Raw genomic sequence first — 16,563 nt, forward strand, 5'->3', positions numbered from 1 at the left:
ATTGATTATTTCATAGACTGCTATTCCCAAATGTATAAAGAAACTTCTAAGTCAGATTTTAAAACAATGCATACAGCAATACTATGCAGTTAGCTTCTTTTGCTTAAATATCCAATTGAAATTAAATGAAGTGACATGTTATGTTACACTGTGTTACATTCTTTTTTTATTCTTGTGTGTCACTATAGTCAAGTAGAAATGATAAATCATTCTTACCTACTGTGCCATTTGCTTCCAAAACATGTGCAGCCAGTGCTCTTATTTTTCCCTTGTTTGAAAGAATTGGTGCTTTTTCCACTTCGTTTGACTCATGTGATGTTAAAATTCTTGCATCCCGGTCTGTCCAAATGTCAAAAGCTTGTCCTGTCAAAATCCAACAATTTACAGAAATGACAATAATCCACATTGCTTCCATCTGCAGAAAAAGATATTTGTACAATGGTTTTAAAACTGTGAATCCCCAGCTCCCAAGATGCTGAGAAAAAACAGGCTTGTGGTGCACCTGCCTCCTTCTCTGCGAGGTGAATGTAGAGAGAGGACTAGACATGAGAATGGAATAAGTAGGAGGTGGAGAGGTAAAAAAATAAACTCTCACATTGGTAATAAAGGCCTTACTAGGCTGCGTCTGCCCTGCTCTCTGTACTTCCCCGTGCTCTCCCATTCTTTCATAATAGTCTGCTCACCCTGCACTGGGACATATGAAAAACAACTTATCAATTAGCAGACTTATTTATTAAATATTTATATATATATATATATATATATATATATATATATATATATATATATATATTTTTTTTTTTTTTTTTTTTTTTTTTTAAATAGTATTACTCACACAACCACCACTTGGCGTGACCAGACAGTGCACATCAATAGATACAATAGCTATATGTAATAATAATGTTGGTTCCAAAAGTCTTCAACTTTGTAAACTTTGAAAATATGTACATAAGACTCTGCATAATAAGTATTTTTGTACAGTAAGTGGGTGATAAATAGTGATGTGGTACATACCAGCTGTTTTAAGAAAGTAGCTGGGACGTGGTTGATAAATGCTGATATCGGACAATTACAAGGTTGGTAGAAAGTTCAACCAGAGTCCAGCATGTTTGGCCACAGTCCAGTGACATCTATGTATCAAATTAAATACAAGCACTCAAAACATGAGGGTGTCTGGACACACAACCTCCCTCACACATACACAGTGCAGACACATGCAGTCTACCAGAGCTGTCCAAGTGCCAAACAGAACAGGTGCCACAGGCCAATGTGGCGACGGCCAGGATTTTCACTTAGGGGTGAAATCTGCCGACAGCTCCTTTATTTGTTCTGTAACCACACAAACACACGCTAGATCTGTCAAATCTGTCACATGTAAGGGTCCAGGCAACATTGCTAAAGATATTGTAAGAGTATTTATGAGGCCAAATGCAGGCAATTCAGTATTAAGTTTAAGTTGCATTTTTCCTTTGCAGTCATCTCATGTATACACACATAATAGTTAACATGAGTGTTCCCATTACAAGATGCTGTATAATTATTAAATATATATAAATAACATGATTGCAACACAAAAGGCTGAGGGGTATTATTTTATTCACACCAGACTGATTAGAAATGTGTAGTTTGGAATGTTAGCATTTTGATTTTTTTTTTTTTTCCTTTTATAATTTTAAACAGTCAACCACTGTTTTTTGCCAGAGAAGAAAAATGTTGCAGATGAGACAGTAACATCAAGTAAAATTAAAAAGTGGAACAGAAAAATAATGAATTAAATAGCATCACATTTCATATCCATTTGGTCTAATTCATCATTCAGTGATTGAAGTTGAAGAGGAATGTTGTAGTGTGTGGTAACGTTTTTTTTTTTCTCTCTTCACACACAAAGCCCTAAACATTTAACATGTGATTGCCTCCAAAAAAATAATGGGTACCGTTTAAAGTCGCTGCGGTTTTGCATTAACAAGACAGGAATATTGAAGCTACTAGGCAAGCAAAAATAACTAGTTTGCAAAGGTCTGACGCACTGCATTAGCAATGTGTTTGGCACTGATGCCATAAAGGTCCAGGAGCTCCTGAGGTTTTCCACTTCGTGGTACACCAGTCACTGCCAAGCGGGTAACAATTATACCAGGTTCAGTGGCGACAGCAGACAGGACAGCTTCTCCAAGGCCACCTGGAACAGGAGAAAAACACAGGACATTACAAATAAATATCTATAATTGTGCAATGGAAATGTTCTCATCTCCTAGACAAATCTCCACACCAACATCTCTTATGCAATAACACTTACCTTCTTTGTAGTGGTCTTCTACAGTAATAATATGTCCTCTTGTTGCTTTAGCACTGGACACAATTGTGCCAGCATCCAAGGGTTTAATGGTGAACGGGTCAATTACGCGGATATTTTTTCCTAGGGAATTAAAACATTTTTTTTGTTAAAAAAACAAAAACTGATCTCCAGTCACCAGAAAGATGAGCCATTATGGACATTTATGCATGTATCCACTAGAGGGCAGTATGAGTCTACCTTCACTGGCCAAGATGTCAGCTGCAGCCAGGGCTTCATGGAGAGTGACCCCAGCTCCTATCACTGTGACGCAATCATTATCAGACTGCTTCACCACCTGAGAAGAAACAAATGCCATTTTAGTAGTTTCACCTTTTATAATTTATATGCATCTTTTCACCAACTCACTTACCTTTGCTACTCCTATTTCCAATTTTTCATCTGGAGAGTAAATAACAGCAGTGTCTGGTCTGCTAGTACGGATGAAACAAATACCCTGAGAAGCAGCGATAAAATTAAATAAACACACCAGTAACATAAAATTAATCTCAATAATAATAACAAACCTGTGTGTTAGCAGCGAGTTCCACTGCCCTTTCTGTGGACACTCCATCACTGGGGTAGAACACAGTACATGTTGGGATTGCCCTGAACATGGCCAAATCTTCAAGGGCCATTTGAGAAGGACCATCCTCACCTAAAATGGAAAGAAAGTTGGCACAAATGGTTAATGGCCAAGGACAATTGGAATATAAGCAAAACTTTGACTTTCAACATCTTACCAATAGAGACTCCACAGTGGGAGCCGACCAGGTTCACATTTGTCTGCGATATGGCACCCATTCGAATCTGGTCATAAGCTCTAGACAGAAAAGCTGCAAAGGTGCTGGCAAATGCAACGGTACGATCTCGTGTAGCACAGCCGATGGCCACTCCCACCTGTAGCAAGAAAATATAAACATCTGTACAGAGCTTAACAACTTTATTTCTATTGGGTGAAAATGTGCACACCATATTCTGTTCAGCGATGAAGCATTCAATATAGCGGTCGGGGAACGCCTTCTTAAACATGTCTGAGAAAGTGGAATTTTTGGTATCACCATCCAGGGCCACCACTCTTTGACTAGCCTGACCCATTTTGGCCAGAGCAACTCCATAGGCACGTCTTGTGGCAATCTAACAAGACAAACAAAAATGAAATGTAATCAATACTCATGAACTTTACCCATCTGCTGATCACAAAAGCGCTTTGATCTAAACCCCCCCCCCAAAAAAAAACAACAACATCAATACCTTGTCTCCTTTTTTGTAAGCTGGGGGTGAGGGAAGAGTGATAGGGCGAGAGAGGTCAACAGGGGCTGCATCATTAGCTGGTAACTGAGGGGACAGAGTTTTGTTTGGAACTTGGATAAGAGCCCGGAGGTCATTTAGGACGTCATCAACACGGTCTTTAGGGATTGGCTTTCCATGCCAGTTCTCAAAATCTTCAATATCTAAAAGGAAAGTTACAGTTTAAAAACAGTGGTTGTTATGGCATATGTTATGATTTGAAAGCTCAAAGCATCAAATTCAGTCGGTGAATACATTTTAGAACAAGATAAAAGTGACAGTGCCAATTTTGGCCTACACTCAATTTTTTGTTTGTTTTTTTAGTTGAACTTCAAACCCAATGCATAGTTTACCAGTTGGCCTTTGTTGAGAGGATAAAGACTACAAATACAACATATGATTGGGTACAGATGTGAATTGGATAGAGAATAGAGTGCTTTAGGTCCAATATCAACTGATTTTAACCCTAGGATCTGGAAACTCAAAGCAGAAATCCTTCAGCATAAAAAAAAAAAAAAAAAAAAAAAAAAAAAAAATGACACAAAATAATAAAATCAGTATGACCTGGGCACATCAATTTCACATCTTATTAGATCTTTTAACAAAAAAAGGGACATACTTTTGAGTCCTTTGCCTTTGAAGGTCTTGGCTACAATGCATGTGGGTTTATCCTTCACTTGTTGAGCCTGCCAGAAAGCCTTGCACAGCTCCTCCACATCATGCCCATCCACAACATATGTGTTCCACCTACATAAAAGACAAGTTATTTCAGCATTTAACCTGGAGTGCATGAACAATTATAGTGCTGGAGAGTTGTGTTTTATAGCACATTTGAAGTGTAAAAAGGCAAGGATGCACAATTGAAAAGACTAACCCAAAAGCTTCACAGCGCTTCCGGTATGTCTCCATGTCGTGCTGAAGAGGAGCAGGTTCACTTTGTCCCAGTCGGTTCACGTCCATTATAGCCACCAGATTGTCCAGCTTGTAGTAAGACGCGAAGGCCATGGCCTCCCACACAGAGCCCTCTGAACACTCACCATCACCCAGCATGCAGTACACACGGTAGCTACAAAGAAATTGTTATACAGGTTACGCATGTTTCTTGCAAGAATAAAAGGGAGGTGTGTAAACAAGTTACAGTAATAAAAGGAACTGCTTCCTGGTTTGCTGAAACTAGACGCATGAATTGAAACCAAACCAGACACGGTCATCACAGGAGATGCAACACTGATAAAAGCAAGTATCTATCCACAACTCAATTACACTGAATAAAAAAAAAAAAATTATATATATATATATATATATATATATATATATATATATATATATATATATATATATATATATATATATATATATATATATATATATGATTTTGGGATTTCTAAAACATACCTGGACTTGTCAAAGTATTTCCCAGTATAGGCCATACCACATGCAGCACCAAGGCCTTGCCCTAGTGATCCAGTAGCCACATCCACAAAGGCCAGTTTCTAAAAAATAATAAATATAGATGAAAATTGCATTATGGCTCTAGAAACAAAACATTAAGTGCATGTGTCTTTTTTTTTTTTTTTTTTAAATACATACTGGTGTGGGATGCCCCTCCAAGTCAGAGTCAATCTTACGGAGATTTAGAAGGTCTGCTTCCTTAACATATCCAGCCTCAGCCCAGGCAGCATATAGGACAGGTGCAGCATGACCCTGTTGACAGAAAAGGGGGATCCTCAGTTTCTCATGTGGCAAGCTAGACAGATAATTCCTGACAGTATATACTAACCTTTGACAGTACAAAGCGGTCATTGCATTGGTTGCGGGGATCATCAGCTTTGTAGCGCATGGTGTGAAAAAACAGTACGGACATGAGCTCGGCAGCGCTGCAGCATGATGTAGGGTGACTTTAAAAAAAAAATAAAAAAAAAGTATACATTATATTATATTAAAATAAAACAATAATACAATACATTTATCATTACAATGAATGTCTTCATAAGAGAAGCATTACAAATATCAAACGCTATGGCTATGCCAAAATCTGAAAACTCATATCTTTAAGGATTTTTTCAATAGATTGTAATGTATGTGCTCAAACCACAAAGTCAAAAGTCAGAAGTGTGCAAAGGTTAGTTGCCGTTTAGTGGTCTCAGTATCGTAAGGGACATGTTTAGTAACATATAACTCAACATTACCACAAAGAGCACCTCAAGTTCCTTAAAATTGTGCCATTATTTACACATGCTAAACTTCACAACAATCTTTTTTTTTTTTTTAGTTGAACTTCAAACCCAATGCATAGTTTACCAGTTGGCCTTTGTTGAGAGATCTGCTGCTGTAAAAAATTAAAATGTGTTTACAAAATGTCAAAAGAGAGAACACAAAAAGGTGCACACTGATGGAAGTTTAAAAAAAACAAAACAAAAAAACACTATGGCATTGGCCTTTGTAAATAAGACAGCTATTGTTCATTCATTCATACTGTGCGCACTTCCTTCTACAAGAAAGACAATACTAACAAAACTAGCCAAACTATAGGTTGACTCAAATACCATAAACAATCTTACAAGACTACATATTAAAACCATAGCTTCAAGCCAAAAATCTTCCTCTCCATTTTGTGTAATACACAATCGATTTTCAATTTTTTCCTTTTACTGACGATTTTGTGTTCAGATAGATAAAGATCTCTAGAATAGAAACAGATATGTTACGAACAATTAAGGCACAGATAAAAACTCCAACATACTGCATCACTTTCAGACTAGTTGTATAACAGTATAATATATTTCTGCTGCAGTTTAATTGAAAGCAATGACCCGACCACGCGCGCACGTAAAGGCATCTGGACCATCATGTGATTTGTGGTAAACTGTCAATTTTCTCATCAATATGCCAATGTTTATTACACAAGACCTCTCCATTTCATCCACTCTGTTCTACTGCACTCTAATTTCTTGAGTTTAAGAAGAATCTATTATGAATGACCTGCAAATCGGAATTTTGAATAAAACTTTCCGTACATTCTCGTGTTTTATCGCGAGATTATATGCCACACGTGCATCCTGCCCAAGAGGCGAGACGTGCGTACTACTCATTGACTTGAAAACGCACTTTATACACAGGTTTATATAATACTCACACGTTAACAATTTGGATTTTATGGATGCTTATAAGTTAATGGGTATTAATCCTGATGAATCACTTACCCAGAGTTGGAGGCGCACGTCGCTTTGATGGAGTTGATCCTTAGCTTGTTAGCGACGTCTTTCAACCCCTGCAGAGTTTTCTCATCGGGTTTATGGTAGCTAGTCATGATGGTTGAGTTGATCCACAGACAGTAGCACTTACTTAACACTGCACTTTGGCTAATCCACGCGCACAAAAGTTTGACGATGCTGTTGTTGAAATGCTGCGCCACAACGCTGCAAACTACTCGAGTACAGCAGTGAAGGAGGGACAGGAAACGAGGAAGTGGATTTATGTCCCCGCTCAGCCACTCCCACAGACGCAAGACATTGGAGGACTGGAGTGGCGCACGTTACGCATGATTTGATTATGAACGATTCTCTATCAAAAAACGAATTATTGGACTGACAAATTCAACAGAAGACCGAAGCAGCGACAGGAAACTGAAGCCCGTGTTCTACTCAATGACTCAATGACTCTTTAACAACCAGGTCTAATCTACAGGCCTAAAACAGGGAATAGCTCTTCAATGAGAACACTGCCATAAAAGGCTAATATTCATTGAAAGTTATAGTTAGGCTACTAGATGGACCTTGTTAAAAGGTTAGATATAAAGAATTAGGCCTTGATGTTGTGGTCACTGTCCCTTTAACAGCAGTGATGGGAGGGGACCAGAGATTTTGCTCTCTCATCCTTACTCAGGGAAATACATGAGTGTGATTGGAGAGGAACATTTGTTTATAATTAAAAAACAAACACTGTGATTGTAGGCCTACAGGTTTTGTTTCTTATCTGATGTTGTAAGGAATGGTAATGCAAACAATCTTCACTCTGTAAATCAATCAATCAAATGATACAGCTTTTTTTTTATTAAATAAAAAAAATAAAAAATAAAAAAAAACACGCAGGCCTGTATACCAAACGTTTCAGTTGCAGTAAACCTATTAAGTAAGCATATAAACAAAAATCAAAATTTCAGGGAAAATATTTCAGACACTTCCTCATTTCACACAGGTTACTCAAGTACTCATGGCTCAACTGTTTCCTCTTCATAAAGTTCCTGAAAGTACACGATTGCATTAGAGAAATGCCACAGGTGCAGTCAACCAAATTATAATAATGTATTAACTATATACCTTGAATTTTTCCTTGGCCTCAACCCTTTCATCAGATGTAACAGGGTCTTTATCAAGCCTCTCCAAATTTGGCAAAAGCATCACTATATTTATACGGTACTCTGTGGATTCCACCACAGGGTTTTCTGAAAGCACTAATATTTGCAGGGATTTTGAGACATATTGCAGGCTCTGAATGGCATTCTCATTTGCAACTTTGTTGCCTCTACCAAAACAAAAGGGGTGAACATAAACACAATATAATGATTAAAGAAATAATATTGACCAAACCAAAACTTTATATTGTCAAGTGTCTTATAAGTTGCTGTTTTTTTAACTACCTGATATTGAGATACTGAAGACACCTCATGTTTAAGTTAAGCCCATCCAACGTTTCTATTTGGTTTTCTCTTAAGTGCAGAGTTTGAAGTCTCTCTAAATTCTCTAATCCTTTCAAATGCTTAATAACATTTTGGGCCTTAACAAGAGATTAAAAGAGAGAGCAAATGATAAATATATTTCCACTGAACACATACTATAGTTAAGTAGCACATAGAGATACCATGTACAGGTGATGCAAATTTGGCAAGTAAATTCCTTCAGTTGTTTCCAGTTGGTTTCCTCTCAGTTCTAATGTAGTCAGATTGGCAAAACGACCATCGAGACATGATAGCTTTTCAATTCTGTTACCTGTAAAACATTGTCACACATAAGGTCACACAGGCCTACAACAAAATATTGACAAGTTGTATATTAAACTGCACTGACCTATGAGATTTAGGGTCTCCAAAGAGGGCCCAACCAGGTCCCCTGTATCTGTCAGTAAATTCACAGCCACATTGAGCCATTGTAGGAATGTGAGTTGTGCAAAAGGCTGTCTCCTGAAAGACTGTATTTCATTACGGTCTACCTACAATAGAAAATGTCTTCTGTGATGACTGATAAGGAACAGTTCATGGCACTATTGAAGAATACCTGCCTTAAGCCAAAGCAGTTGTGTCAGTGATGCTAAAGGTGATAGGTCACTGAGAAGATTATTTGACAAATCCAGGAAGCGTATGTGAATAAAGTTGCTGATTGCAGAGATGTTGCTTAGTCTCCTGTGGAAAATAAATGGCATTGTTGGGTAAAATTTTATCATAAAATAACAATGACATGACTGCAGATTATTCATACAGTATAGGCCTACCTTTTCTTTAGGTCCAGTTTTATAAAAGCATGAGCTAACCCATTTCCAGTTTTGCATAATAATGAAAGGCCTTCTTGTATGTCGTTTTGGGTTAAACATTGAACCAGTTCCTATTAAGCAGACATTTAAGAAGACATTTAAAATGACAATATATTGATCAGCTGACAAAAGATGGTGGCTGTGAAGCAACTGGGCACATTAGGCTAATCATTTATGCTAAACAGCCTAAATAACCCTCTGAAACAATATAACCAGATAACAAAGCAACTTGAGTTTCTTATTTCAAGTTAGTCAATTGCGCACCTGGCTTCCTTCTCCAGTCTTCTCTCTTCTTGCTCCGTCATCTGCATCTGACAGAACTGCGTCTTCTTCCACATCAGACATGTTTGCACTTTTCCCAAACTTGGACTGGTTCGCTCAGATCGCTTCGTTGACAGAAAATTTTTATTTTAGGCCTAATGAAGGGCGCACGGCATCAGCATCGGACGAGTAGCGTGATCAACATGTGTGAAAAATGTTTAAAGTAGTGTAGTGTCGTGGTGTCCATGGAAACGACGCAAGGCACGCAAGACACGCAAGTCACGCATCCACGTAACAATCGAAGTGACGAAATACCAACTTTAAGCTGGAGCGAATATATGGCTTTATTTAAAAAAGACACATTTGAGAAACCTGCAATTTTAGTGCATTTTATTACATATTTACAAAGAACCCACGGAGAATCCACAACAGTCATTTTTTTTAATAGGCCTAACCTTTTTGCTTTTATCATAGGCCAATCTTTATTTCTGTATGCACAAAGCATCTTGTTTATTCTGTTTTCCTATATTGCCCAATTAGAAATACATGGTGTATTTTTTACACACTTCACATCATTCACTGAATGAATGTTGATATTTCATTACATAAGATCTATCACCACTGTGCATAGAAAGAAATTGTATAAAATGAAGGTTTAATTAGATAAAGAGACATTTTTGCTATACTGACAATAAATGCTCCGAAAAGCAATTGAGGAAGAAAAAAAGAATGTGCACACTGCTGCAACAAATGTTCTAGCAAAGTAAAATTATTGAGGTATCTAAACATGTTACAGTAAATATATTTTAAAATTGGATTTAGACAGCAAAGTCATGTGCAGGAAAGGTAGTGGTGGGAATTAATCCACTTGCATATTACCCACAACATACCCTTAGTTCGCATTTTATTTCACTACTCAGGCACCAGAATGGGCCCCTGACCCCTCCATTAATGAACACTTACACTGATATAATCTTTCTCTTCTTAAAGTCAGGAGGTTGAAATCCATCCGTCGATGTCTACAAAACATTGCATTTAGAGTAAGTTGAGTAACATTTTTTTCAAAATCTTTTTTACTAGAGAAAAATATTCCTTACTTCTCTGCCAGGATTGAACTGTATTTGTTCCAGGTTTTGCTAAAAAAAAAAACAACAAAAAAACAAAAAAAAAAAAACACAACTGAAAACTGACTCTTTAACCAGTTATATTTTCCATAAGCTGAAGACAAATCTTACCTTATGGAGTTCAGAAAGCTGTTGGTGCCTGATGAGGGCCTCCTTGCTTGGAAACTGCCTTCGACAAAGTAAACATGCCAATTTAGACCAGTCAGTCAATCTACCTTCTCTCTCATCTTTGAATCCTCCTTCTTCATCACTGTCAACATCTCCATTGTAGGCTGGCACAAGACCCAGTTGTTGAACTGGTGAACCCTAAAAAACATTATAATAACAGTAAACATTAATCAGCAATTAATTTATATAAATGAGTCCAAATCCTCACTGTAGCTGTTTGCCTCATCTGATCCAGATTTATCTGAGGATGTTCCAACAGCGCCCCCTGCAGGAATCATAGAAGAGATTATTTTATTTGCAGAACCATCATTGTTAAATGCCAGCGACCTTTTCTGCTGGATGTACCTTTTTCTCCAGAACAGCATATCCAGCATCAGCACTCGCAGACTCCCTGAAGTTCTCTGAACGGCCTCTTGTCTGTCCTGGACCCAGTCCTGGAGTGCCAGACGATGCACGCATGTTTTCTTTGTGTCTGTTTAGACTTTTGGCCCAACGTTCCATATCCTTAGCTATCTAAAACAAAGTCAGCATACATATCCACATTAAAATACAACTAATGGTGCATATTTTTGTTTCATAGCAAGGCTTAATAGAGAAGAGTCTGTTTATTTTACGATGAACAACTTCTATGCATAGTCTACCTGTTGTGCAGTTTTACTCTTATTTTTTTCCTTTTTATCCTTTGACTCTGTGTCAGTATTGCCAGTGTTTGACTGGCCATCTGCAGGAATGTATGCATGCTTTTCTCCATCCCAGTACATATACTGCTGAGTGTGAGGATTGTAGTAATACTAAAAAAGTACAAATGTCACATTAGAAAAAAACATTGTATTAACTATACAGCTGTTTTTAAGCAAGTTTACCTGTGAATTCGGATCATAGTATAGTCCTGTGAGAGGGTCATAATAGTACCCAGAGCTCTCATCATACTGGTAGGTTGACATGTTTGGGACAGCTGTTTTTAACAATAGAACATATGATTAGAAAAGCCTATGGTCATAACCGTACTACAACATATCTGTTACATACAGTTCTTTTCTTTTAACACTTCTACCATGATCAGGTACCACACAGCTAATGTTGTTAATGAACAGCATTTTATACCATTGTGTTAAACATAAGTCGTAATTTCAATATTAATGAATGAGCCTCACGGTATTGTTTAAGCTCATGTTCAGTTCCAGGAATGGCTGGCTGACTTGAAACAGTTGTTCCCACAACCTCACACTGTAAACAAATTAAATAATGCAATAAATACAATTACAATTCAGATGTGTTCATACAAAACCTGGGTGGTTGGTGTGGTGGCTGCTGAGATGGGAGTTCCCTGTCTCTGGATTAAACACTTGTGTCCCTCTGGGGTCACAGCATCTAAGCATTAGGAAAGAATAAACATATATAATATAACCCAGTCTTTACATGATATTTATAACATATTACATTACCAACCTGTGTAGTCTCCAGGTGTGTTGGTGGGCATTGCAGCAAACCCAGTAGTGCTATTTGACCCAGTGAATGCTTCCTGGTTATAGGTTACTGCTGCAGCCTGTTGAAACACCGCTACACTCGAATTACCATCAGGAACTGTTTGAGCAGTCTGAGCAAAAATAACAAATACATATCAAGTTTACAGTTTAACTCAAGTAAAATCATATTGATGTTTAAATTAAGTATACTTGTGTCACAGCCCACTGAGCAGCCGCTATGGCTGTACTAGCCACAGTTGCAGCACTCACTTTGCTGCCATCTGATTGGAAAACATCACTGAAACACAAAAAGGTCATGTGTGCCACTGTTAAGAGGTATACATTTTTTTCTAAATGGCAAATTTGTCCTCTGCGCTTGACCCATCCTTCAGTTCACTCCCACTAGGGAAGACTGCTGGGGGCAGTGGGCAACTGCAGTGCAGCACTTGTGGAGACCTATCTTCAAATGTATTTAGTATGTCTTAGGTGGATAGGGGAAACTATAATACACAGAAGAAACCAACCCAGGCACACAGAGAAGATGTAAAATTGTCAGGCCCAGAAATCAAACCATGTCATTCTTGCTACAAATAAGCTTTTTAAAAGCCTGTAATATCCAAGTCTGTACCACTCCAGTAGCAAAGAGGTAGAAACATTTATCTCAATAATCTCTATAATATTAAAATTATTTTCACTGTGAGTTATATATACAGTCTATGTATTAAACATAAAAATCGTTAGCTTTTTTTTCTCAGGAAATCAAAGTTGAGACCGCTAGTTACCAGCTTCCATAGATTTCTTAGCAGACCTATATTATGCAAATCTGATACTGAATAGAAAGTTGTGGAATATGTTTTTACCGTTTGGACCCTTTGGCAAACTCTACCACAATGGTCTTGCCATCAATAGAAAGAGATGGTAGTTGAGTCTGTAAAATTTGCAGTAACTGAGAAGCCTCCTAAATACAAAATACATACAATACACCATTATGTTTTTATGGTTACATGCACAATATGCCATTATAAGTAAAATCATTCTTACCACTATAGTTGACAGCTGTAGGAAGGCAAAACCTCTATTGAGATTGGTGTGCTTATCCTTGATCAAACGCACATTAGAAGGTGAAAGAGTCGCAAAAGGAGATAACGCTAACAAGATTGCATCAACTGAAGTATGTGGTCCAAGGTTTCGGAGGATCAGGGCTGGGGAAACAAGGAGTGGTTGTTAAGGACCTTATTGCAATAATATATTAATTTGAGAACATGTTACATTTTCTTACTATCATTGGCAGTATCTGTCTGCTGTTGTGCAGCTTGCCCTTGAGCAACAGAAAGGCTTGTGGTCTGGTAATGTACAGGTAAGGGCAGCAATCCCTGGACCCTACTATTGTGCAGTCCAACAACCAAGTCCTGCTGTAACTGGGGCAACTTCAACTCCGCCTCTGCAATAATGTGACCCACTCTTAAACTGAAGCATTAAAATAGAATATAAAACTGAGAAAATTATTAAACACCTGCTTTGGGAGCGGAGCATTTGAAGCACTTCTCCCTCCGTTTAAAGTTTTGCACACCACACTGTCAAATAAAATGTAAATGTTCATTTCCTGAAAAAAGATGTTTAATAATAAAAACATTAGGCAACAGACAGAACCTTGTTGCAAAGCCAGTCTTCGTTGGCACGTGGCTTTGGATCACTGTAGTGCATGGACACTCTCTGGCCCATTATCGACAGCACTCCCTGCAAGAAAATGCAACAGAAAAAAACATAATATTAATTATGGGTTTAAATTCAACTGAACAGGCGAGAGAAACCTCATCTCAGAAAAGATGACAGAGTAAGAGAGAGAAGGAATTAAGCTGTGAAGTCGACAAAAATTAGGAAACCGCAAACAATAGAACTTCTTCCTTCAGCTTTCAGCTTCCTTCACACTGAAATTATGTGTTTATTATAAAGAACAGCAACTTTTTAAGATGTGTCAGACCTCCTTTTGGAAAAACTCCATGTGCCACAATGAGGGACATAAAATCATAAGAGGAATTTATTGATGATGCAAGAATTGAAGATTCATCAAGGAGCACATTGTGCTATCGGCCAAGTCCTTAGCTCCTCAAGTTGCCAGAGACTAAGATAGTGATAATTTTAAAACACGTATATATGTAGTTTGTCTGTTATTTAACTTTGATGGAGTGCTTATTGAGTCACTTTGGACTAGGCATTATTCAATGAAAGATGATCTCTATTAAACTAGATGGCACTACCTACCTCACTTGTCAGAGCAATGTTTTGCTTGTATCTCATATGTAGAATAGGCTTGCTATATGTGAGTGTCTGAGTATGAGAGTGACCTGGTTGGTCTCCATCCAGCGGGTGGCCTCCTGTATGTGATTAAACTCGACGAAGGCGAATCCTCGGCTCTGACCTGGACACCGCCCAGCGCCATGGTCACCAAATGACAACAACATAACAACAATGCAGTGCAGTTAGTGCCTCTGGTACAGCCTGGGATCATGACCCTGTGTCAGCACTTATCAGACATAGCATCGCATCCTCTGCGCCTTTTATGAATATGAAATTACCTCCAACTTAGAAACTGTGAATAGTCTGAGGATGCAATGCCATGAATTTCAACAGGGTCATGGAAAGGGGGGAAAAAAGAAACCACCTCACTCCATTTTGAGTATGGGCTTGTTAATTGTCTTTAAATGAAGCACACATTAATCTGTAACCATAAAAACTAACCTTTACAACTTAAGCAACTCATTTAAAGTTTTAGTTTAAAATATAAAGCAACAGTTTTCCTTATCTGAAAGTATTCATAATTTCATCATCAGGATATTTCAGAAAAAACAAACTGAACTAATGTTAGAAAAAATAGTCCAAAAAAAGAAGAAAAAATAAAGACATTACCGCTGCAACTATTGTCCAGAGGCATGTGCGCCTGCACCCTAGTATCAATAGTATATTGATACATGTAGGGAAAGAAGTCTCACCTGATGTCTTGTTTCTCATGAGGCGGACCTCTTTTGGTTGAATGCCCTGTTCCTGTAAATGCGCTCGGATCTATGAATAAACAAAAAAAAAAACATATCACAAGCATTATTAATATAAAATAAGTAAATTACATGCTCAAAAAGACATAGTGCTTTTAAGAAGATTGCTATAACTACAGTTACCTCTATGGTGGTGGCATTAGGTGGAAGCATACGAAGCATTACAATGTGGCTTGGTTTCTGATTGTAGTCAAAGTCTGTGCGATAGTCCTGGTCCCTCGGTTCATCCAAAGAAGTGCAATACTCTTCTACTTCACTTGGAACCCCCTGTAGATTAAGTTATAAATAACATTAGTTTAAATATGGTTCACTTATATTCACATGAGTATATATAAATATGTGTAACCTTTCTCTTTTCTCCGCTGAGAGGGAACCTGTCACCCCCACATTGCTTTGCAGAACTATAAAGCACCCGTCTGGTTCCATGGCTTAAGATTTTATTGTCATTGTCAATGCAAGAATGCTCAAACGTCTTGTCTGTTGTTTCCCCATCTCGTTTTGTTGAAATGCTTAGGTCAGGCTGAAACTCTCTCAACTCCTGTAAACAACCTTGTGAGAAGTTGCACACATCCACAGTACGTATATGCCTTGCAAAGCTCAGAGATCTTACCTCTGTAGCCATGCCGTCAAATCCCGGTTCTTCATCCTCTTGTCCACAGTTTCTGGACTCTTGGTCTTGGAAATTGTGAATTCTGGGCGCATTCCCATAGCGTCCCGCTCGATCACCCCGCCCTCCTCTGGAGACATGGACAAAGACTGTGAAGTACCTTTACGCGTGTGTTTCTTTTTCCATTAGGCGTTATAATGCTCGGTTTACCTTCCCTCAGAGTCCATATTGTGGACTCGTTTTGGACTATGTCTGCGTCATGTGTCAGTCATTACTCTGTAACACAGGACCAGATACTACATGTGCACAAGTACATGGTGTAAACATGGTGCATGGGAAAGTTGCACAACGGATTTTAACGACAATGATGATAACTGTCTGTTGTACCTGGTCATATTAACAAAACAACGATAAAGCACATGCATCTCAAGCTCTGTAGTAGAAAAGCGGCATTAGCAGAGAAGCTAAGTAGCATAGGCTACGCCAACCCGGCTAGCTCCGTTCTGTCACAGATGGCATTTTAACTAAATTAACAACACAAGATCAGTATCACTCACCACTGTCACATCGTGCATCTACAAGACATGGCCTTGCTGCAGTCTTCATTAGTCAGAACAGAACAGTTTTCTTTTTCTCGTTAAAGTGAAAATGGCCACAGCAGCATGACATTTCAGAGTGGGCAGGACAGATACTTCTTGATCCTTGATCTCATTGGTAGTTTTGCGTGTTTATAACATGTTGA

The 16,563-nt window shown here is 38.2% G+C and overlaps 3 protein-coding genes across 3 annotated transcripts; all 3 read right to left on the bottom strand.

Annotated features, from left to right (window-relative positions):
- Positions 1-1,577: 1,577 nt before the first annotated feature.
- On the bottom strand, positions 1,578-7,098 carry tktb (transketolase b). The gene is made up of 14 exons (XM_033969306.2): positions 6,823-7,098; positions 5,400-5,517; positions 5,210-5,323; positions 5,015-5,112; positions 4,494-4,685; positions 4,239-4,366; positions 3,584-3,783; positions 3,302-3,466; positions 3,073-3,229; positions 2,857-2,987; positions 2,703-2,786; positions 2,531-2,627; positions 2,294-2,413; positions 1,578-2,176 (listed from the first exon to the last, which is right to left on the bottom strand). Exons 1-14 carry the CDS (start codon positions 6,927-6,929, stop codon positions 2,004-2,006), a joined length of 1,884 nt encoding a protein of 627 aa, XP_033825197.1. The 5' UTR covers positions 6,930-7,098; the 3' UTR covers positions 1,578-2,003.
- Positions 7,099-7,651: 553 nt separating this feature from the next.
- On the bottom strand, positions 7,652-9,671 carry lrrc23 (leucine rich repeat containing 23). Its single transcript, XM_033968886.2, has 8 exons — positions 9,410-9,671; positions 9,107-9,216; positions 8,893-9,017; positions 8,686-8,823; positions 8,480-8,607; positions 8,259-8,395; positions 7,939-8,143; positions 7,652-7,862 (listed from the first exon to the last, which is right to left on the bottom strand). The coding sequence occupies exons 1-8, from the start codon at positions 9,488-9,490 to the stop codon at positions 7,830-7,832; spliced, it is 957 nt and encodes a 318-aa protein (XP_033824777.1). The 5' UTR covers positions 9,491-9,671; the 3' UTR covers positions 7,652-7,829.
- A 109-nt stretch (positions 9,672-9,780) lies between these two features.
- rbm10 (RNA binding motif protein 10) lies at positions 9,781-16,502 on the bottom strand. The gene is made up of 23 exons (XM_033969301.2): positions 16,379-16,502; positions 16,032-16,097; positions 15,825-15,951; positions 15,561-15,752; positions 15,338-15,481; positions 15,155-15,224; positions 14,510-14,583; positions 13,815-13,901; positions 13,678-13,738; positions 13,444-13,605; positions 13,206-13,366; positions 13,025-13,122; positions 12,375-12,462; positions 12,148-12,295; positions 11,987-12,069; positions 11,853-11,925; positions 11,562-11,653; positions 11,340-11,489; positions 11,044-11,211; positions 10,907-10,963; positions 10,642-10,836; positions 10,504-10,542; positions 9,781-10,425 (listed from the first exon to the last, which is right to left on the bottom strand). The coding sequence occupies exons 2-23, from the start codon at positions 16,046-16,048 to the stop codon at positions 10,366-10,368; spliced, it is 2,346 nt and encodes a 781-aa protein (XP_033825192.1). The 5' UTR covers positions 16,049-16,097; positions 16,379-16,502; the 3' UTR covers positions 9,781-10,365.
- Between the last annotated feature and the right edge of the window lie 61 nt (positions 16,503-16,563).

The sequence above is a fragment of the Periophthalmus magnuspinnatus genome, chromosome 7 (genome assembly GCF_009829125.3).
Source record: "Periophthalmus magnuspinnatus isolate fPerMag1 chromosome 7, fPerMag1.2.pri, whole genome shotgun sequence".
Taxonomy (NCBI): Eukaryota; Metazoa; Chordata; class Actinopteri; order Gobiiformes; family Gobiidae; genus Periophthalmus; species Periophthalmus magnuspinnatus.